The following is a 23,999-nucleotide window of genomic DNA, read 5'->3' as shown; positions in this document are numbered from 1 at the left end:
CGTCTATTCTGTATTGTGAACCCTCCTTGTGTAAAAACGGAGCCTATCGTGTTTCATAATTATAGTGAGCCCTACTCGTGTGAACACTCCAGCTATCATGACCGTCTGAATACTCCAGCCTGTTTTCATGCAAGTATCGTGAATCCTTCTCATGTGTCACACCCCCAGCCTATCGCCTAAATGTATCATATATCTCAAATCCTCCCCATGTGAACATCACCATCCTTTCGAGTATCATTGTATCGTGAATTATTCTCGTGTGAACACCCCAGCCCCTGTCGCTCAACAGGAAGGGAAGTCCCCCTTATCCGATCGTGCTCATGACTAGTCGCGGTTGTCAGTCACAACAATAAAACCGACTCCAAACCGACTGATATTGAGTCATTCGGATTAAAGAAACAGATGTGATCGGTCACTAATCGATTTTATTGGTGTGACTGACATGTAAGACACCACGCAGACCTAAATAGCATAATTGCGAATCTCGGGGCACAAAAAGTTGAAACTTTCGTGCACTGAGGGGAATGCGTTGAACACTGCCGTGCAGGAATAGCGAGTTTGAGATCTATTTTGGAGTATCCCTATCTTGTAAAATGGGTAAGTCTATTTCGTTTTCTTGAATATAAAATGCAATTGGCTGTTTGAAAGGAGTATCCTTAGGAGTATCCTTTAAAAGAACTAAAATGATATTTTAGACGGAACAAAATAACCTTCTCATTTAAATATTCAAGGCTGCTTTCGGTGAGATAATTTTCAATTTGCATTTCATAGGCCTACTTTAAAAGGTCGCGAAGTCACAAGAAAATAGAAGCCTCGGGATATTACCATAGGTATGGCCCTTTAGTATAGGCCATATTCTAAGGATGTTTTGTCTTTAATTTCAATGTGAGGAAAGACCTAGGGTTCATAACGTGGCTATTTGGCTTCTCTTCCACCTAGATTTACATGTGTTCTTGCCAAACGCAAGATAAGCCTACCAGGTTAAGCTCTTCACTGTAATTTTTATTGACTTATCTCCAAGTACCATAAATTAGTTTATTTGAAAGGAACGTATTAGGTTAGGTTAAAAAGCTTATCAACATTTAGCTCTTAATAGATGAAATCCTAACAAATATTTGATAAAAAATGTTAAAGTGATTTGATGGCCGTGTAGTAATTACAAATTAAATAATAACAACAATAATGATAATAATGATAATGATAATAATGAAAGTATAAAGCATTTATAAGGCGCCGATTACCTAGTTGCCTAGTCAATGGCGCACTACACATGTATAGGCTATTATCCCGGTTTTTACCTCCTGCTGCTAATGGCGCTTGGTGCATTCAAGGAATTAATCCCGCCGGGTACCCATTCACCTCACCTGGGTTGAGTGCAGCACATTGTTCAAGTTTCAAGCATTCCCATGTTCAAGTTTTGTGGGACATGCGCATCCTTTATCATGGTTTTAGGTTTTTCTCAATATTTATACATTTCAATCCATTTTGATAATGATATTTAATCGACTGTATCATACATATAAGCCAGTGTTTTCTCAGATCATTGTTTTTCAGCAATGTTCAGGCCAAATGAGTTTTTTTGAAAGATTGTATTTTTAAAACTACACAGGCTTATGTAAATTTACTTGACTAAACCAAGTTTGATAATTATTTTTTTCTCTGCTCAGACGTGCAACTCCGACTTATGAAATAAAAACTATTGTGAGAAAAATGATATACCTTAGCGTGTAAAAAAAACAAGATAAAACAAGATTCTTCTGAAGGATCATTTTACTGTTAGGCGAAATTTCTTTATCACAATTTTGAAGAATATGAAGCATTTATATGTATCCATTTTTTCTCACTCATTCAATTTGCAACAACTATTGGCATAGGTTTTGTTATCTTTCCCAAAGCTAAAGCTACAATACACATAGCATGTAACCTATAATTAAATGACATTTGTCAAATCAGGTATCATTCTGGATTGAAATTCCTACATGATAAAGCGACGCTTTTTTTTACTTTGATGACGAGTGAACCTATACAAGAATTTAGTGACCTATTACATAATCGAATATAATTGTTGTTACATGTACAAGCAAGTATGTCGGAACCATGACTGGAACGAATATTTTTCTTGTTGTAACACTGCCTTGAACATTTATTGCCTTTCAACCAGTTAAATGATAATAAGCTCGATGATGTAATATCGGCTGATGAACCTTAAGAAGACCACTTTGATAGACTTTCTCATTTACATTTTGATCCTTTTTTTAACACATGAAAGCATTGTCCTAGATGACGATGTTGATCCAGAATTCCAGTCTTATACTGAGAGTAATTCAAATGACTCTCGATACTATTGTTATGAAGAATTTAATACAAACTTTGAAAATATTGGTGCCCCGAGCAGCGGTAAACTTTTTAGCATTCACTTTAATGCTAGAAGTCTCTTAAATTCTCTTGATGACATTTCAAACTGTCTTAACTCATTGAAATTTACATTTGATATAATTGCCATATCCGAAACCTGGCTAAGATCCGAAAGCCCCCTTGATTTTTATGCCTATAACTATTCGCTTGTTTGCAATGATAGGAAATATTTCAGAGGTGGTGGAGTCTGAATTTATATCCATGATTCTTTTAATTTCTTAGAACGCAGTGACCTTAATTTTAAATATTGAATATTAAATATAGATATTTTAAAACACAAATTCACAAATTAAGAACTTTATGAACTGTCTTTTCAGTATTTTTTTGCTCCCTATAATTCACAGGCCCACAAGAATTACTAAGACAAGTTCCACCCTTTAAGATAATTTTATGACTAATCAATTCGAATTAGATACTAAAGGTGGAGTGATATACTCTGACGCGTCAGATCACTTACCAATATTTCATGTAACCTATGTTAGTAAATTGCAACACAGAATATTGCGCAATTTAAAAACGAAATTGAAAATTCTAATTGGGATGAAATTCTTAATATTCAGGTCACGTATCAATTATATGACATATTCACAACGAAATACACTACTTTGTAGAGTAACAATTTTCCATTAAAAAAAACCTAGTAAGAAAAACTGAAATGCTGGATGACCGATGGTTTGCTTCAATCTATTCGACAAAAAACAATCTATTTAAAAAAAAAATACATCCATAAACCAAAAGTTAGAAACGGAATTAGATATATACAAAGATTCTCAATTCAATTGCTTGAAACGACACCCTAACAAATCTTAATTTGAAGAATATAAAAACATTTATAAACCGAAAGTGGCAAGCGATCAAATCAATGTTGAATTAAAGAGGAAAATCCTCCTCCAACACCATAGTTTCTGATGAAGGTCGTTCGTCAGACCCGTTCCAAATAGCAAATACTTTTGATAATATTTTCTTTGAAATAAGTCCAAAGTTAGCTAATATCACTCCTCAAAATAATACAGATTTTAGAGCTAATCTATCTGAACCAAAATTCAAAATCTTTGTTTTTAAATCCGGTAAGCCAACGTGAAATATGTAAAACAGTTTCAATAACAACAAAGCCCTGGGTCTTGACCAATGCTCACCTAAGATTGTAAAACTTGAAACAGAATTCATTTGCGAACCTTAATGTCATATATTCAATTTATCGTTAACCTCTGGGGTATTTCCTGATAAAATGAAAATTACACGAGTTTCTCCAATTTAAAAAAAAAAAACTGACGACAAAGAGCAGATTGGTAATTATATGCCTATATCAGTGCTTTCTAATTTTTTTTATTATTGGAGAAGATTATTCATATAAGGATTTATAAATTTTCTTGAAAATAACAAGTGTCCGTTTGAATCTCAATATGGATTTTTTAGTGACCACTCAACAAATCTGTCTCTTCTCGGATTAATACCATTATTGACTCATTTGAGCACGACTCATTCTTAACAAGCTTAACAACCAAATTATTCCCAGAGTTGAAAATACTAGGATTCTTGGCGATATAGTTGACAGTAATATAACATGGATACATCACATAAATGTAATTGAAAATAAAGTTGTAATAAATATTGGAATGATACATCGCCTAAAGTTTTACTTGCCTAAAATAATAATAATATGCAAATTTTTATGTAGCGCTTAATACAAATGTTTCTAAGCGCTGTATACTATATCATCACTGTATTGCATACATTGTGATGTTCTTTAATCATGCCATATTTTCATTTCTTTAATTTGGTCTAGGCTATCGCATACTAAACCATCTTAAGAAATTTTGTTTCCTTAAAATAAAATTGTACTTATTTTCTCCATATGACAAAGATACCACTAACAAATAGTACTAACATTTAGCTTCATTCCCTAAAATTGCTGAAATTAGACGACATTTACAAACTTCAACAATGTAATTTTCTGTACAGATGTCTAAATTCTCAAATTCCGGCCACAAAAATTTCGTGATTCATTTACGCATGCTTCCAACATACAGTATTTTGATACCCGCTCAAATAATTCAATATTCATTCCCAAACATAGATAAATTATCTTTCAACACAACATTCGTTAAACTGGCCCCAAAATATGGGACGAAATTCCAGATTACATAAAGAAATGCTAGAGAATTTCTTTAAAAAAAATAAGCAATATTGGTTGTTTTAAATGAAAGATAATGATGGCTCTACTCGGGAGTTTAATTTCGGTCCTTTTAGTTAATGATATGTGGTAATAATGGACATTGGTTGTTTGGTAGTTGCTTAAAATTCATTAGCCATTTTTTGCTTTGCACGTCATGTCCAACCCATCAATTGATAATCTTGACCAATCCTTGTAAGGGTACACCCCCTGTATGGTAAATGTTTTGTCACCCACAGCACAAGATGACGTCATCATATACATTTTAATAACGACCGGTCATCACCAGGAAGTGACCATATTATATGGTCATTCCGAAATAGGTAAGGGGTCCGTTGCAGAAAGAGTTGCCTTTAAACGCAAGTCAAGAATTCAATCGCAAGTCCCAAATGCGCGCTGTTGATTGATTGAAAATCAAGTTACGCATGATTTTTAGAAATGCGATCGATTGCAACTCGTTCTGGAACTGGCCCCTGGGTTTCTTTGTTAAACCTAGAGATATTATAACGTTTCCACAACTTGAATTCTTTGTAAAATAAATTGAAACAGTGCATGTTGTGTGGAAAATTAAATCTAAATTGAGATATAATTAAAGCGGTGGGAAATTACAACTTAACTGTCTAAATTTATTTTTTAAAACAAGAAATGCGTTTATAATATACAATTTTTGGGTGGGAAAGTCCATTAAACAAGGTTAACGTTAAACATGTTATATTTGAAATAGTAAATAAACTTGAGCTTAAAATAAAAACAATCAGTTGGAAAAAAAGAATCGGTCAATAAAACACTTTTGTAAAGATGAGTTATGAGAACGAAAGTTCAATGAAGTTTACATTTTTTAAATTTGGGGACATCTGGAGAAGGGCTACATATTCTTGTTTTCATAAATTGTTGGCAATGTTTCATTTGATGACGTTTGTTATTACTTTCTAATCAATGTTTACTTGTTTGTTGCTGTGTTGCGATGGTCAATTAGCAGTTGGAGTGAATACTGTCTCCCTTAGAGGCCGAGGATTAGGCCTATATACGACAGTTTAACTCAAAATGATTTTCTGCTCAGCCTAATCTCATATACCTTGCTTCCAGTTTCAAAACTTGCCCCGATGGTGCACATAATTGACTTCTACGTGATTGAAACGACAACTGTGTTTTCTTGAGTGTGTACTTTTCAGTGTAATTAATTATGATGATGATGATAATGATGATGATAATAATAATGATAATAACAATCATAATGATAATGATAATAATGATAATAATAACAAAAATGATAGTGATTATAGTGATAATTATATTAATGATGATGATGATGATAGAAATGATAATCAATAATAATATACATTTTCCTTCCGGTTACAAAGCATTACGCACACATTACTTCATGCCTCAGATACATTTCAAGTACCTAGTGTTTTCGATTGTAATATTATAACATAGCTCCATGATTATAGGCTAGACTCAATGAAGATATTGAAGGTATATGCCTATTGTTGGGTTATAAACATGGATTAGCACTTTAAATCTTTTATCAGAAATTCAAAATACTGTCTAATCGAAAATATTACAGACCTGAACGGAACCTCGTGAACATAAGTAAGGGTTTACAGACAGACACATATTAAAACAATTCGTAAAGTATTAAAGAATGATCTTTATCAGTTAATATTATTTCATAATTCTTTTCGCATTCAAGTTAGTCTGAATCATGATACCTTTTATACCTTTATACCTTTCAAAATGGGTTTAATTTACAAACTGAATAACGAGTGTGTAATTTCATTACATCGTCTCAGTTTCTCTTTCCTGTATGTCACTTGGGAGTTACTGAATGTTAGCAAGAATCTGTTGAAGCAATGAAATTAAAGTGAAGTCGAGTATTCATTTATAGCCTATAATCAGTGATAATGTTTCAAAGTAATTGCAATTCCTTCATAAATAGTTTGTACTGGTACTAATAACATAACTTGACCAAAATGGCTGGTTACTTATCATCGTAATATAAATTTTTTGTTGACAGAGTGAGCTGATCTACATTTTTAACAGGATATCGTAAAACCATATGTAATGTATACAGCTGAAAACCACGACTATACTGATATTATGTTCAAGCAAGTGTAACCTTTTATTTCCATTTTCACTTCATTTATTGTTTCTGCAACTTTTTTCAAATAGGAAATAACAAAGAAAATACATAATACAACACAAAATATTTAATGATTTATGAAAAATATGAACATGATTGTATTTTCTATGACAAAAATCATTCTAGAAGATTGCACTGCAGGGCTGCCACTTTAAGCATAGGTTGACTGTGTGGCTACCCCGGAAAACAATTACAAATTATATTTAATGATACTATCTTCATGTAAGAGTACAGGTGCAAAATAGAGGGGGCGGGATGTCGAGGGAAAGATGGGTTACACTTCGTAATTCCGAAACACGTAAATTGCCTATACATGTACCTCGATGTTCGTTAATCCGAAAACGTAAAAGGGTTCGTTAATCCGAACATTTGTGGCGTTATTCCGAAGGTTCGATTATCCGAAAACGAAATAAGGTTCGATGTTCCGAAGGCTCGTTAGTCCGAAAACGAAATAAGGTTCGTTGTTCCGAAGGTTCGTTAATCCGAAAACGAAATAAGGTTCGTTGTTCCGAAGGTTCGTTAGTCCGAAAACGAAATAAGGTTCGTTGTTCCGAAGGTTCGTTAATCCGAAAACGAAATAAGGTTCGATGTTCCGAAGGTTCGTTAATCCGAAAACGAAATAAGGTTCGATGTTCCGAAGGTTCGTTAGTCCGAAAACGAAATAAGGTTCGTTGTTCCGAAGGTTCGTTATTCTGAATACGAAATAAGGTTAGTTAATCATTACCGTTTTCGGACTAACGATCGATCCTTCGGAATAACGAACCTTCGGAATAACGAAGCTTCGGAATTGTATTCGGAAAGATGTATCATGTAAGGGGGTGTGCCTTGTGCGTGTGTGAGAGGGTAGTGTATGTGTGTTTCATGTCTTAGGACGTTTTCGGTGTGTGTAGGCGAGGTTGTCTGTGTGTGGGCATGCTCAGATCTTTATAATGTTTATGGTAATTTGCTTATATTATCATATAATGCTTTGTTTTACTTATGGAAAAAGATATATTACATTTTAGCTTTTATGTACGTTTATATGTATGTATATATATATATATATATATATATATATATATATATATATACGTTTATATGTATATATATATATATATATATATATATATATATATATATATATATATATATATATATATATATATATATATATATATATTATATATATTGGATGTCCTATATACCCACCAAGCTTTTGCTTTTAGGAGCACCCTAATAATTCAAACTATATTGTAGGCCTACATTCATGTAAGATTTTGTATATATTTTGGTTTGTATATTTAATTTTAAATGTTTGAATAAAAATGAATTGAATTTGATATATTGCACCTACCTCAATTTTATATTGAATAATTTTCATTTGCAAATGTCATTGTTATTATATACGACGACCACTTTACTTTTATTTTGTTGAAAATGAAATGAAAAAAAATTGAAAATGAAATTAAATTCAGGCACAGATCGTGCGGGTGAGCAGTAGGCTTTATATCCTTTATTTTCAACAAAAATGCTCCTGTGAGTGACGATTTTTTGGTTTCTTAAAAAAATGCACATTCTTCTGGTCTATCAGAAAATTTTAATAAAACAGGGATCTCTTGATGTGAATAACACTAAATTCGCTAATTCATATTCCATTGGCCCCATGAAAAAAAACACACACGTGGGACAAGAACCTGTGCTGTTTTTTTTTTTTTTGGGGGGGGGGATGGATGAGTCTAGGTGTTGGGAGATTTATATGAAATTGACTAAAATTGAGGTGCAATAGCACAAGTGCATTATTATCACTCCAGATAAGTCAATCATAAAATGAATAAGCACCAATGTGAAAAATAAATATCAATTCTCCAGCTTTACTTTTAATTAAATTACCAACGCTAGACGAAGAAGGTGAAATGATTTCGCCTGCCCATAGTCGAAAGTTCGACAAGGATATTCAGGGTTGGTGGATCACGTGTTTGTTCACATCCCCTTCTCAAAGCATGGTTTACGGTATTGTGTGGGAAGGGGGAGGGGGGGGGCGTCAAACTGTAAAAGTTGAAAGCATATCACTGAGAGGGATGGGACCGACTTTCCAATATGTTATACTGTCGCAGGAATAACATGACGAAGACAAGCTGAAAGACTTATGAGAAATTTGTCATCAGCAGCGATGGATTCTGAATCCGAATGGAACTAATTTATTTGGATTAGGGAATTAAGTTATGTGTGAGACACGGGAAGTAAGCTCGCCTCAATCATTTCATCATCAACCAAATTAAGTACTATCCTTCATAATTTTTGCATGTTATGGAATCAACTGTGATTAGAGAATTAAAATTAAGGGGTATGTTGTTTTTTTAATATAGGATAGTACAGTGTTGTTTGATTGGCCTCGCGGTCCTGTGCACGCTAGGGCAAAGGGTGACTCATGTTACTTCCAGAATGCACTTTGATGATGATCAGATCTGATGCACTGAACTATATGGAGTACAAGGCACAGGAAATGTGTTCAAATATAGGTCCTTTTATTATGCAATCAAAGTTAAAATTAGCTTCTCCGTATGAGTGAGCCTGTGACAATGAAAAAATAGGAATATATTTTTGATAGAGCAAAACAGGTGTCAGTGTTCCTTCTCGAAATCTTATCTTTATCGATAACTCGTTCACTGTCCCGTGGTAAATGCCCGGGGTAGATACCGATAGTTCACAGGGCAACCATTAGATTCCATTACTCAAAGGTGCAAGAATTTTTTTTTAGTTTGTAATAAGGTCTATATCATATTCCCCCTTTGAACATACTGATTAGTAGTAATACATTAGAGAATGGTTACGCGAGCCTGTAAAGTGTATCTTTAGCAAATCACATGAACAATTATTATAATTTTCAATATTCTGGTATACCAGTTTACAAGCACGGGTAATGTTTTTTTTTTTACGTTTGAAGGTGGTACATGTTGTTACTTGAACGCTACACTCCCTTGTTTATTGATATTTTATAGGACGATAGTCTCACATACCCCTTTTCACTGCAAAGTTGTATATGATAACTACGATTATATTTTACTTGTAAGATTTAATCATAATAATAATAATACTGATAACACTTATTTACCCAGGGTATCTTTCAGAGGGCACTGCATAACAGATAAGATATATTTATTCGTCTCAGTCTGTCTGCACATACATTTTATCTTACAAGTGTGATTTCACATTCTACACTGAATGAAAATCAATTAACCATAAATCATTGCTACAGTAGAAAAAAGAAGAACAGCAAATAACTAATTACGTATTGAGAGAAAGACAAGGAGAACCCCTGAAAAAGCAGGGCTTGTAAGGCTAGGGTCTCCTTTGTTTCAAGTACATGACTAAATAGTATTCAGTGTGTACATGTAATATCTTTAAAGATACAAAAGAAAGAAAACAACTAAAAAAAACATAATATGTTACTACGAACCTTCTCCGCTCTCATACGTCGAGCGCCTGACAAGAAGGCAGAAGGTCCCATTTTTAAAGCCTTAATGGTACGACTCGACCGGGGATCGAGACCACGACCTCCCGTCCATGAGGCGGGCGCTCTACCACTGAGCCACCATGTCTGATGCCGTTTTCAGTAACTCAAGATTTTTTGGTCCGTACCAGGCCCGCGCTAAAATAGTCCGCAACAAACGATAAAGGGCACACATGAGTATTACAGACCCCATTTACTCACGTGTTATATCATAGCTCATCAAAATATCATTAAAAATCAATCCCTCGATAGATTTTGCTTTAATTCACTGACATTAGTCACAATTAACAGTACATTATGACTTGATATGTTAATCAGGTACTTGACTAGCTCAATCAAAAGTTTAATGGCCTGAAATAAGACTAACCATAATTTCGGCCAGTTGTGGCGTGTGTTAAGGCCCTAAACCGCAAATTGCACCTAAACCGCAAATCGCCGCCTAAGCTTGTAGAAAAAAAGTATTTTTGAAACGAAGGACCTTGGATGAGTGGTTTCACTCCCCTGGTAACATTTAGTATTAAAGTTTGAAAATTTTTGAAAATAAGCTACTATTACTACTACTACTACCACTACTACTACTACTACTCCTACTCCTATACTACTACTACTACTACTACTACTACTACTACTACTACTACTACTACTACTACTACTACTACTACTACTACTACTACTACTACTACTACTACTCCTACTCCTCCTACTACTCCTACTACTACTACTACTACTACTACTCTTACTGCTACTACTACTACTCTTACTGCTAGTACTACTTCTACTACTGCTACTCCTACTACTACTACTACTACTACTACTACTACTACTACTACTACTACTACTACTACTACTACTACTCCTCCTACTCCTACTACTACTCCTACTACTACTACTACTACTACTACTACTACTACTACTACTACTTCTAAAACTACTACTACTACTACTCTTACTGCTACTACTACTTCTACTACTGCTACTCCTACTACTACTACTACTACTACTACTCCTACTCCTACTACTACTCCTACTACTACTACTACTACTACTACTACTACTACTACTACTAAAACTACTACTACTACTACTAAAACTACTACTACTACTACTCTTACTGCTACTACTACTACTACTACTACTACTACTAAAACTACTACTACTACTACTACTCTTACTGCTACTACTACTTCTACTATACTGCTACTCCTACTACTACTACTACTACTACTACTCCTACTACTACTCCTACTATACTACTACTAAAACTACTACTACTACTACTACTACTACTACTACTACTACTACTACTACTACTACTACTCCTACTCCTACTACTACTCCTACTACTACTACTACTAAAACTACTACTACTCCTACTACTACTACTACTACTACTACTACTACTACTACTCCTACTACTACTCCTACTATACTACTACTAAAACTACTACTACTACTCCTACTACTACTACTACTACTACTACTACTACTACTACTACTACTACTACTACTACTACTACTACTCCTACTCCTACTACTACTCCTACTATACTACTACTAAAACTACTACTACTCCTACTTCTACTACTGCTACTCCTACTACTACTACTACTACTACTATTTCGTACTGATTATGACTATAATATGAGTACATGGCTTTATTACCCTCGTAACATTTTCTATTAAAGTTTTAAAAAGATTATAATAAATATTTAAAAAAATATTTATAGCGATTCTTTATTTTCCGCCTTTCATTTCTTCCCTTTTCCTTTGCTTAAACCTACAGGCGTTAGATTATACTAGGGGAGAATTAGGGATACACAAAAAAAACCTCAAAAAAACACACACACAAAAACGGCACTATGTACAGCCCAAGTTGCCCAACTCCCATAATAACCAAGAGTCCAAAACCAACAAACAAGAAGAACAATAATGATAGCCTTTTAGGGGCCCATGTACTCATATTATTATAGTCATAACCAGTACGAAATAGTAGTAGTAGTAGTAGTAGAAGTAGTAGTAGTAGGAGTAGCAGTATAAGTAGTAGTAGCAGTAAGAGTAGTAGTAGTAGTAGTAGTAGTAGTTTTAGTAGTAGTAGTAGTAGTAGTAGTAGTAGTAGTAGGAGTAGTAGTAGGAGTAGTAGTAGTAGTAGTAGTAGTAGGAGTAGCAGTAGTAGAAGTAGTAGTAGCAGTAAGAGTAGTAGTAGTAGTTTTAGTAGTAGTAGTAGTAGTAGTAGTAGGAGTAGTAGTAGGAGTAGGAGTAGTAGAAGTAGTAGTAGTAGTAGTTTTAGTAGTAGTAGTAGTAGGAGTAGGAGTAGTAGGAGTAGGAGTAGTAGTAGTAGTAGTAGTAGTAGTAGTAGTAGTAGGAGTAGCAGTATAGTAGAAGTAGTAGTAGCAGTAAGAGTAGTAGTAGTAGTAGTTTTAGTAGTAGTAGTAGTAGCAGCAGCAGTAAGAGTAGTAGTAGTAGTAGTAGTTTTAGTAGTAGTAGTAGTAGTAGTAGTAGTAGTAGTAGGAGTAGTAGGAGTAGCAGTATAGTAGAAGTAGTAGTAGCAGTAAGAGTAGTAGTAGTAGTAGTTTTAGTATAGTAGTAGTTTTAGTATAGTAGTAGTAGCAGCAGCAGTAAGAGTAGTAGTAGTAGTAGTAGTTTTAGTAGTAGTAGTAGTAGTAGTAGTAGTAGTAGGAGTAGTAGTAGTAGTAGGAGTAGTAGTAGGAGTAGTAGTAGTAGTAGGAGTAGTAGTAGGAGTAGGAGTAGTAGTAGTAGTAGTAGTAGTAGTAGTAGGAGTAGCAGTAGTAGAAGTAGTAGTAGCAGTAAGAGTAGTAGTAGTAGTAGTTTTAGTAGTAGTAGTAGTAGTAGTAGTTTTAGTAGTAGTAGTAGTAGGAGTAGTAGTAGGAGTAGTAGTAGTAGTAGTAGTAGTAGTAGTAGTAGTAGTAGTAGTAGTAGTAGTAGTAGTAGTAGTAGTAGTAGTAGTAGTAGTAGTATAGGAGTAGGAGTAGTAGTAGTAGTAGTAGTAGTAGTAGTAGTAGTAGTGAAACCACTCATCCAAGGTCCTTCGTTTCAAAAATACTTTTTTTCTACAAGCTTAGGCGGCGATTTGCGGTTTAGGTGCAATTTGCGGTTTAGGGCCTTAACAGGCGTGCGCCTGGGCGTTGTGGCGTGCGCCTGTAATCCAAGCTGTTGGGAAGTTACAAATTGATGCAGAGGTTCGAGGTTCGAGCCCTGGTCACGTCTTTCGGATGGTGACGTAAAAGGTCGGTCCCAGACGTAAATAATCATATCTGATTGATACACGTCTGACAAAACTCAAAATACACACACACACACAGTTCATTGCCACAAAAACCAGAACTGCATTGTGGGTAATAATAATTAAAATGAAATACAAAAATGCAGTCTAGCCTCCCCAAACGCCTTAATTATGAAAGAGTATGAACGTAGCATTTTCTCTATCGTTTTTCTTTTGATATACAAACATTTAATCTATTTTTAATGAATTATTTTAATCAATAAAGTCATGTGATCTTTACTTACGCCTGTCCTGCATGCTTTGCGCGCGGTTGAATTACTCTCATGTGCCCTAAAAAATGCTTTCAGTAACTATAGCAGAGCCGCGCCACTTTTACGATCACCCATTCAAAAACTCGGGCACGTAAGGGCAAACTGTCATGGTAACTGAACACGCCATATACAGAGCGGAAGTGCTCCGTATTCGCTGAATATTCGCGCGGTAAATTTGATGTACACGCGATGCGGAGGCACGACCAGAATTGTGTGACCTTTGAGCGTGTGAGGAATTTTGGCCGGGGCCTGGTGCTGCTATCCGTTCATAAACTCTGCTTTGGTCGGCGCCTGGTGCGGGCCTGGCGCTGGTCTGGTGCTGATAAAAGCAGCACCAAAATAGCCCGGGCCTGGCGCGGGCTATTTTGGCCCGCGCCATTCATAAACTCAAAATTTTACGACTTAGCCCGGGCCTGGCCCGGGCCAGCGAGTTACTGAAAGGGGTATATGATTATCGTTCAATCTCCACGCTCGTAACTGGGGCCTGTATCTCATTTTTATGTATTTATTATCCCGGGTATTATCCTTATTCATTTTAAAACATCAAGGGCCTGGCAAGGAGACAGAAAGTCACATTTTCTAGAGGGCACAGGGACCAGCCAGCAGCCTTAATAGTCCCACATTAAGCCCTCAACTGCTCACATCTGGCCAAGCTCATTACCCACAATGCAACCGTTCTGTGCAGTGTAATATTTCATTACACATCCACTTGAACTGTAACGCACCACTCATCTTCTCAATATTGTACATCCATACCACATTGATTAGTGTTACCAAGTTGGAGATAGGTACCCCTCCTCTCAAAAGCATTTTAGTTTCTGTTTACAAATAGAACTTGATTTGATTTGTTCTCTGTATTAATAATTATACAAAAGTGTTTGTTTTAAGACTAGCCATTTATAATACACAATCATTAATAAACGTCAAAAAGAGACGGAACGCAGTTTTGATGAGTTTGCTCCTCTTTAAAGTCGGTGGTATTACTCGGCTGGGGATAGAATCCGAGACCTGCTGTTCATAGGACGGGCGCTCCACACTTGAGTCACCAAACGGGGATTCATCTTCTTCCGGCCGTGAAAATAAATCGTCACCCTTTACTTTTACTGAAATTTGATTATTAATAATATTCTTCTTTTCCCCTCTCTTAGGTGGATTCGCTGATACACGCAGAGGATGGTTTATTGCTATAGCATTGTGTTTGACCTCTCTCTTCATGTTCGCTCTCCTGTCACACACCGGGGAACGGTATGGCGTACCAAGATACGTTACCCATCTTACAAATAAGGTAAATAGTACAAAATAAAACACATCCTAGAGGGCATTAGTAAGGACTACACCCCAGTATTACCTTTAAAACGGACCTTGCATGCGCGCGGCACTGCCGAGAACATTTTTAGTGTTTAAAAGTAACAAGCGCACGTGAGTAATTATTCTTGCCCCCAATGAAAAAAGGTGCAAGAATGTATATTTTATCAATATTGTGGATCACTATTATTTGATCCTCATCTCTAAACTTCTACCGGTCAATAATGTAGTCAGTAGTACCAGTCGTTAGCTATGTCACAGTTAGCCAAAATAAATGACCGGTCGCGTGTTAAATTATAGCCAATCTTTTGATTTAGCCCCATATATATAAAACGGTTGGAGACAGACAACTATCCATGTAGTATTAAAGTCTAATATTCCGTATAGGCCTACCCAGTGAAAATGGTACTCGAAGATGCTTTGAAATATACTTAAATTAAAGAGGAATCCGAGCTTGTTCATTCTATAATTAAAGGGGGGAAATGGGATTAATAGAATGCCGAAATTTCGAAATAATCAGGCAAGGAATTAAAAGAAATGGCTGTTTGAAAGCAGTCTCTTTCGGCTGGTTTTAAAGTGTAATAAATACCTTGATATAATGCATCGTGAGGATTAAGCGTATACAGGGGCGTCGATCCATTTTTCAGATTGGGGGCAAAATCATGAATCAATTTTCCAAAAGCGCTCGATCACACAAAACAAACTCACACACACACACACATATGCCTATATGTGTACATATATATATATGTATACACACACACACACACACATATATATATATATATACATATCTCACCAGCAGATTAATGCGAGCGCGAAGCGCGAGCTAAAATTTTTTATATTTCGATCTGAAAACAAAAATTGAGTTTAATGGACGTTTTGAATAAAGAGCAAGATATATATATCCAACAAAAGATTATTGCAAGTCGAAGTGGGAGTTCTTTTTGAGGTTTAGAACTGAAAACGGGACCATATTTACCTAATTAATCATGGAGAGTATAGGATTTTCTTACAGAAATGATGCGAGCGCGAAGCGCGAGCTGAAATTTTTTGATATTCCAATCTGAAAAGTGGACATTTTGAGCACGATTTTAGACGAAGAATGAGTTGTGCATCTCAATCTCGCTTGCTGATTTCTGTGTAACATTACAATCTTATTTTATTTTTAGCACATGCGGAATTATTGGGGGGGGGGGCAAAACGATATGTTTGCCCCCCAATATTTTCATCGGTGGGGCGATCGCCCCCTGCCCCCCCATAATCGAAGCCTCTGAGCGTATACAGTATTGGTAAAATCCCGCCGCTACACTCAGAGTTACCACAAAAAGAGAGAAAATGCATCAATATTTCTTTGCCGCTTTAATTGAAACAAAGGTTGTTAAAGGTAATGAGTTTCGCTTTGAATGAAAATTCCGAGAATCCATATTGACCGAAATTCCTAGAAATTTTCCGGGTTTGGAGTTATCAGGGCCGACACAAACCACTTAATTCTGAGAATCCATTTACCATAATTCCTGAGAATTTTCCTGGTTTTGGGTTACCAGAAGACACAAACCACTTACAAAAAGTTGTGATTGATCCTATATTAACCCCAACTAAAATATGGAAATCAATCTCTGTTATAAATATGTTTCTTGCAAAAAGATCAAACTAAGGAGGCACATCCTCTTTTCAAACAAAGTGGAATGCACATCAACTTGTCACAACAACGATGAAAGAACGAGTGAACGGTGCTTTCCATAGTTGTGGTTAATCGGATCAATCGCAACTCTTTGTAAGACGGTGCCCAGATTGGCGATACAAATGTACTTCGTTTTTTACCAAATACCATAGGCCTTTTAACAGTCACATTGAAGTCTAGATTGTTAAATATCAAACCATTTAATTGCCTACCTCATCATCAATGAAGAAAAAAATACATTCTTCATTGATGATGAGGTAGGCAATATATAGAATGAGGTATACTATATAGAAAATAATTTTCTAGCTTATATTAAATAAGATAAGATAAAAAAAGTTTCTTTTCGTTCAAGGAGAAGTGATAGCTAAGTCGCGATAGAGCGGCAGTTTAGGATTCTGGTGCTGACCCGGGTTTGGTTCCCAGTTGGTGCGCCAGTGTACGTTGTTCAAGAATTTATCCCCATAACCAGGTGCCATAGAGGGGCTTCGAACCTCTGTTTGCTTAGGATCGACTTAGATGAAATAAAAATCACCAGCAAATGAATCATTTTTTTTCCTGTTTTCGTTTTCTAGATTATGATCCTGACAGACAAGTTGTCGTTGCCAAACGTAACCGCTCGAAAGGAGACGAGGGAAAATCACATTGCTATTACCCAACATCAATCATTAAGACTCAGGCAGCAACCAACAGGAATCCCTCTACAACTACGGCAACCAAGCTCAAACAAAAGTCATCCTTCTACTCCCATAGACAATGTAAACATGACCAGCGGCCATTTCTCCCGGTTCTTTATCCAAGATCCTAAACCGGTTTATGCTATTGGAGACCGGATCAAAATCATGATCGAGACCAGGACGGATCGCAACGCACCGAAAACCGCGGGCGGCGATTTTATCCGGGCTAAGATGTTCAGCTCGGATGATCGAGCGAGCCAGAGCACGGACGGGGAGGTGACCGACCTCGGCAATGGCTGGTATGAGGCGTGGTTCACGGCTCGCTGGCCCGGCGTGACTACCATCCAAGTGGTCTTAGTCCACACGGCGGAAGCATTGTCGGTTCTCCGAGATATTGTCCAAAATCCGGCTAAAATGGTTTACATCGGCAGGTTCGTCAGTGGGAACTCCGACGTTTCTGTTACAACAAAATGCAACATGTATCCCCCTCTAGTAGGTTGACTTATTAATAGCATGTGAACCAATTAATTCTACGCATGCGCATGCCAATCGATTCAGATAAATAATCATCTTCCATTCAAAATAAATGGAAATGCTATACGCATTATTGGTAACTAGGTGTGCACCTATTAAAGAAAATACAATATTTAAGCATAATTTATTTAATTAGAACTCTACTGATTTGTAGATATATTTTATGTGGGGGTGCATCTGTGAAAGCAATTTAATACTTCTTGATCACAGACAAAGCTTCCCCGTCAGTATGAGGAATCTGAAGTTGTGGTATGAGATTGAGTACCTGTTATATGCTACTATGTAATATAATCTTTGTGATATGAATACATTGACTAGTAAATTAGTCTTTTATAATTTAAGTGGGCCAACATTACGAGACTACACTGCCCAGAATATTGCATTATGGGTCTACACCTGGCCAGGTTATAAGAATATAGTTGAGGACTCGAGATGGGGCTATATTGCGATTACTTGTTCATATTGCCCTTTAATCTAAATGCACTCATTTTCCTTTCACAGTATGGACAATTCTGCAACATGTCCGAACCTGATGGGAGAATGCCATGGTTTTGCCAAGCTCCCAGCAAAGCAGGGGTTTCATGCGATGACTGGAGGTGGTCTCAGAGCGATGAACCCGCTACATCCAAACTTCTTGATAACCTGATCGGCCATCCATCAAGACGAACTGCTTTACAAAGGTAACGAGTAATAACAAGTTTACGAAGGTAACGAGTAATAACGAGTTTTCGCTCCGCCATGCAGAACGAATGTCACTACACAATACATGTATTGGAAATGCCCGTCAAATGACAATGAACAGCTGCAGGGGCCTTGTCGAAAGTTGTTGAATCGGAACAGCAGTTTTCCCCTAGTCTTGAAGCTGACGGAAAATTGGAAATATGTCGTTAAACCTCGTCCAGAGTCCAGGATGAAACTGCTGTTTTGATTCACCATTTTTCGACAAAGCCTTGTATTCTTGGTTGCGCATCGTCATGAAGGCCACTTGACAATACATGTTCTGTGTAGCTGTACAAGAAATCCCTATTAACCTGCAGTCAGGACTCCAAAGCTAGGACCTCTTTTTCAGTGAGAGATCGATCATCCCCAAACCTTTATTATGTTGGTAATCTGTTTTTAAAAGAGTTACTCGGGTTTTATAAAAACTACCTACAACAAGAATTTAATGTTTCCCAGTAGGAAATATCAATTGCATATGTACCAGTTAAGCCGAAGTAGTTTCAACCGGTTACTCAGAAAACTGGATCATCGGTTTGCTGGTCTAACTTGCCATTCTGGTCATTGTTCGTGCTACAGGCGTTGTGTTACTTTTCTACTTGTCTTGATCCCGGGGTTGTAACTGGAATGGGGATTATTAATGTTCTCACTGGATTTAGTGCGCAACTCGCACATCCTTGATCAAAATCCCTTCCATAAAAACAGAAAAATTATCTATCAGCACAATATTCGGTATACTGGTCCTAAAATGAGGAATAGTCTTCCTGAAAATATTAAAAAAGTCCTCGTGGACATCAAGATTAAGTCAAGTTTAAAAGGTCAAGATATCTTCCTGAGTTGAATTACTTTGTGCTACAGGCCCAAATGCACGCTGCATCATGCTAGTCGTGTTTATTAATAGGCCTATATCTTATACAATGCTAAGTAATCCATGCCCGTTCTACTTGCTCTCCTCAAGTTTTTTTTATTATCCTCTCTTCTCTTCCTTTCCATTCTCCTAGTTCTTTTCTTTTTGTTAATTGTTGTTTTATTGCTATATAGTTTTATGGGCATATATGGACCCATGCCCCTAATTTCTGTGTTTTACGCTTTCTTCCATACACATCATACTACATGTTGTTATGTACAATTGATTTGTATACATGAAAATGGATGAAATGTCAATTGGAGGAAAAATAAGTGTTTACTTGAAGTGGATTACATTGAATTTCTCCTTACAGATACAGAGAACAAATACAGAACGGAGGGATTCCCCTAAATATCAAGGTCGAGTGGGATGCAACGTTAGGTAGGCCTAACCATGTTTAAAGAAATTCTTTCATCTAAGTTTTTTAATTGATAAATTAATATTTCTTATGTGATCAGATAGATATTTGATTCTTATTTGGGATAAGGATGAATATGCAGGGGAGGCGAAATCGGGGGGGGGGGGGAGAGGGGGGGATCAGCTTCCACCTTTTTCCAAAAGCGTGTACAAAACGTAAAAATAACCATCTGATTTCGAATTTTGGATGGTCAATTCCCCCACTTTCAAAATCATGTCGTCATTAGTGACACATCAGGGACCGCACCTACTACAAGTGCTGAACCTGCAAGTTACACCGATATTCATCTAATATCTACAATCATTGTATCATTGTGTGCATGCGTGTGCAGTGGAACTCTTTTTGACATTTTGAAAGCGGTTACCTTGGATAGGACCCTTGTCACCGCGCTAGGTGTGCCAATGGTAACATTATAATTTTTCATTAAGTGGCTGTGGATGAAGTATGTTTTTTATGGAAAGCCAATCAACACATACATCTCTAGACCAGGGGCGGAAATCTCTCCCAAAAGGTAGGGCGGACAAGGGGCTGGAAAATCTGACAAGCAAAAGAGACAAAGAAAAAAAGCTTATCATCCCTAAAGAAAGGTCATCTCGTCCTTAAATACACGTTTTATTTCGATTTTTAATTGATGCATTTCTTACCATCATAAAAAAACGAAAATAGGGGGACATTTGATATTTTGCCCCCTACTATTTTCCTGGGATTTTCGCCCGTGCTCTAGACTATTCTGTATGTTAGGGTATAGTCATGAAGAACATCCATCACTGTACCACAAGATTGTGCACTTTCTAAAAAGAATCATTGTTATTAGGCCTACCATAATGACACAAAATCAGTTTTCAAAGACCTTCTTGGTCGTAGGGGGTAATCACACATCGCCTGTTTAGATCGTGGTTCATGGCGGTTTGTCCCCGAAGTTGGATGCGGTGAGAGCCCCGTTAGAATAGAGATTAGCCGCTAATTTTGATGGGTTACGACGTTTCCTAATTTATTTTGAATATTGCTTGCCTAACATAGCAATACCGGCTTCATTGTAACCATCTGAAAACGAGTTTGCAAAACTCTGTATCTTACTTCGGGATCAAGCCGCTGTGAATCGCTAATTATTACATCGGTAATATATTATCACCGCTTCAGCAGTTTTTCTTCACTTTCAATACCCTTGCGAAACCAGGGGCGGTATTCTGAACATTGTCTTTTCTCCATATTTTATCTTATCTCAGAGATATGACAAAATCGGTATTCTGGTGGATGTCATAACTTTTGTCACAAAAATTGTCATAAATTTTGTCTCTTCTCTTTAGCGCGCAGCAAAAATACGCGGCTTTAAATGCGCGTAATCCTTTTATACAAGCAAAAGATACGACAAAAGTTATGACAGGGGGGTAGCAGTCATAAATTTTGTCATATCTTTTAGTACCAAATATCCCGATATCCTGCCGACTGAATGTCAAGCAAACAATTATATTATTTAGATTAGATTGTGGTATTAGTTTCACTCTTCTTCCATGACAATTTTCAAAATTATTTTTTCATGCTACAATTAGTTAGGCCTTACATATTTATTCCTCCTTTTTTTCTCTGTTTTCCCTACTTTTATACTTCTCCTCTAAAATTCTTCACAGCTCCCTGTCTCTCTTTGTAATTTAGCGCATCAATATACGAGTAGTTGCGCGATGCCAGCAACTGTTTTGGGGATACGCCCTACTTGCCACGGGGCTTTCCTATTGGCTAGAAGGGCTCCAACTGGGAACTAACGATGATTTTGATTGGTTTGCTTCCGAAAAGATGGGTGGAATCTTTGAGAGATATGACAGGGAAAAGACAATGTTCAGAATACCGATTTGTGACAATCATAGCGGTGTCACATCTCGGAGAGAAATGACAAAATTTATGACAAAAGTTATGACAGAGTTACAGAATACCACCCCAGGATAATGTTTGCCCATTTTATATTCAGGATCTACCCTAAAATGTCCAATAAAAAGTTAAAGATATTATGCAGAACTGGAATAAATTTTACCGATGAATAGTGGATAATGAAGGTTTATCCGACTTTTTTTCTTTCAGCTGGCACTTACAATGCAAATCCTTTCGAATATCCGTGGCAAAATCTGGATCTACCACCCTGTCAACCCGGTCAGCATATCGGTAAACCGCACCCATCCGGATACTTCTACAACGACACTTGGTATTCGCTTCAATGTCGGATCCGGAGACACTGGCTGCCCGGTAACATGTCATCCTGCCTTGCGAACACCGATCTTCAGATAATCGGAGACTCTGCAGCAAGGCAGATCTACACTTTGTTAAAAGAAATGTTGCAGGAGCAAATCACGATCGAGCGATCCGGATTCTTGCACGAGTCGGAGCACCGGAGCGGACCGCTTTGGTTCATCGACTACAATAACGGAATCGAAGTCCGATACAACTTTCACGGATTTCCAATAGGCGGATCAAACTGGTTTAACATTTCAAACATAATGGATGCTACGACGCGGATCGATATGATTCAAAATTCGACGCGACGTTTAATTCTGGTCATGACAATTGCAGCGCATTTCACCTACCACAATTTAGACTTCTATGAAGCACGCATGCGTTCTGTGAAGGGAGCCATAGATAGGCTTTTTGAGCGCGTTCCAAACACAATGGTTATCATGAAATCTCTGACGGCGAGAGAATTCGCTACTCTTCGCCACATCGCAGCGAATAGTGAATGGTGGATGTGGTCTGTGGATCGGACAATGCGAAAGATATTCGGAAACGACCCAAGGATAGCTCTCATAGATGCCTGGGACATGACGAAAGCAATGCTCTTTTCGTACAACATCCATCCACATCGGACTATTATCGCGAACTACATCAGTCAAATCTTAACATTCGTATGTCCAACGAGCAGTTAAGTTTCAACAAAAGTTATTTGATACCATGGTAATTCGCGGGTCAGAAAAATCAACAGTATTTCATTTCTGTAGTTGATCATTATTTCACGCAAGAAAAAGACGCTATACCAATTACTCATTGGATCGGATTGAATACAATAAGATACAACGGGGGAAAAGCCTCCAGGTCTTTGGAAAGACGTCAACATGCAAGACCTTCGGCCTTATGAACCTTCCCCGAACAAGCATCTAGACTTGGCTTGGATGGGGGTGTATGTGCAGTGATACTTAGGATGTGGTCAAACCGGCACATTCGACTCGAGACCAACAAGAGTCATTAATACGTTACCAATAGCAGAACAGTAGGATTTTTTCGCGACCGCCGCGTCGAACGCTTTAAAAAACTTATTATCACATGCCCTTCGTGACAAAGAGCAACCAAGAAGTTTTTGTCGAAAATAGGTGAATTAAAACAGACTCGTCCTGGACTCTATACAAACGACTTTTTACTATTTTTCGTCAGCTCCGAAATTTAGGACAGAGGTGCCATTCCGTACTACAAATTGTGACAAAGACCTCCCAGCTGTTCATTGTCAGATGACGGGTATTTTCAATAAAATTACTGTGTTCTTGATTTCGTTTTGCTTCGAGGTTGTGAAAAGTCACTTCTATTTTCCGGTTGGGAGTAAGTTTCTTTGGAGTGACTATATACATGTGGTATTACACATTTTCGAGTTGGCAGGACCAACGTTTAATTATGTATCCCGTGTCTTTATGTTTGTACGTTATATATAAAGGTTTTCCCTATTGTGTTGATGGATTGATTGGTTGATTTTATTTGGCAAGTCACCATAACATATATACAAGTCAGTAGCAATACAAACAACAGGGTTGCAAAGGATGACCCACGAAAGCTTGATTTTTTTCCCCGATGGGGTCCTCGACATGTAAAGCGTTACGATTTAATAAGACGGTAATATTATACCATTTACATAATGAGAACGAAGAAAAAAATCAGAATTTGCTATCAGCAATAAATAATATATACAGATGATATATACGAGAAGAATATAAAGAAGAAAATAAGAAGAAAAAGAAG

The 23,999-nt window shown here is 36.9% G+C and overlaps 1 protein-coding gene across 1 annotated transcript; it reads left to right on the top strand.

The window, feature by feature from the left end:
- Positions 1–81: 81 nt before the first annotated feature.
- Positions 82–23,978, top strand: LOC121420128 (NXPE family member 3-like). The gene is made up of 6 exons (XM_041614665.1): positions 82–597; positions 14,922–15,058; positions 17,335–17,928; positions 18,472–18,650; positions 19,908–19,975; positions 22,086–23,978. The coding sequence occupies exons 1-6, from the start codon at positions 594–596 to the stop codon at positions 22,919–22,921; spliced, it is 1,818 nt and encodes a 605-aa protein (XP_041470599.1). The 5' UTR covers positions 82–593; the 3' UTR covers positions 22,922–23,978.
- The last annotated feature ends 21 nt before the right edge of the window (positions 23,979–23,999 follow it).

The sequence above is a fragment of the Lytechinus variegatus genome, chromosome 8 (assembly GCF_018143015.1).
Source record: "Lytechinus variegatus isolate NC3 chromosome 8, Lvar_3.0, whole genome shotgun sequence".
NCBI lineage: Eukaryota > Metazoa > Echinodermata > Echinoidea > Temnopleuroida > Toxopneustidae > Lytechinus > Lytechinus variegatus.
Note: the sequence above shows the minus strand (reverse complement) of the source record. Positions and strands in the feature narration are given on the sequence as shown.

Excerpts from the sequence above, each read along its gene's own strand:
- LOC121420128 (XM_041614665.1), top strand. Across the intron at positions 15,059-17,334 it reads TTACCCATCTTACAAATAAG|ATTATGATCCTGACAGACAA; the intron begins GTAAATAGTACA and ends TTCGTTTTCTAG. Across the intron at positions 17,929-18,471 it reads GCAACATGTATCCCCCTCTA|TATGGACAATTCTGCAACAT; the intron begins GTAGGTTGACTT and ends TTCCTTTCACAG.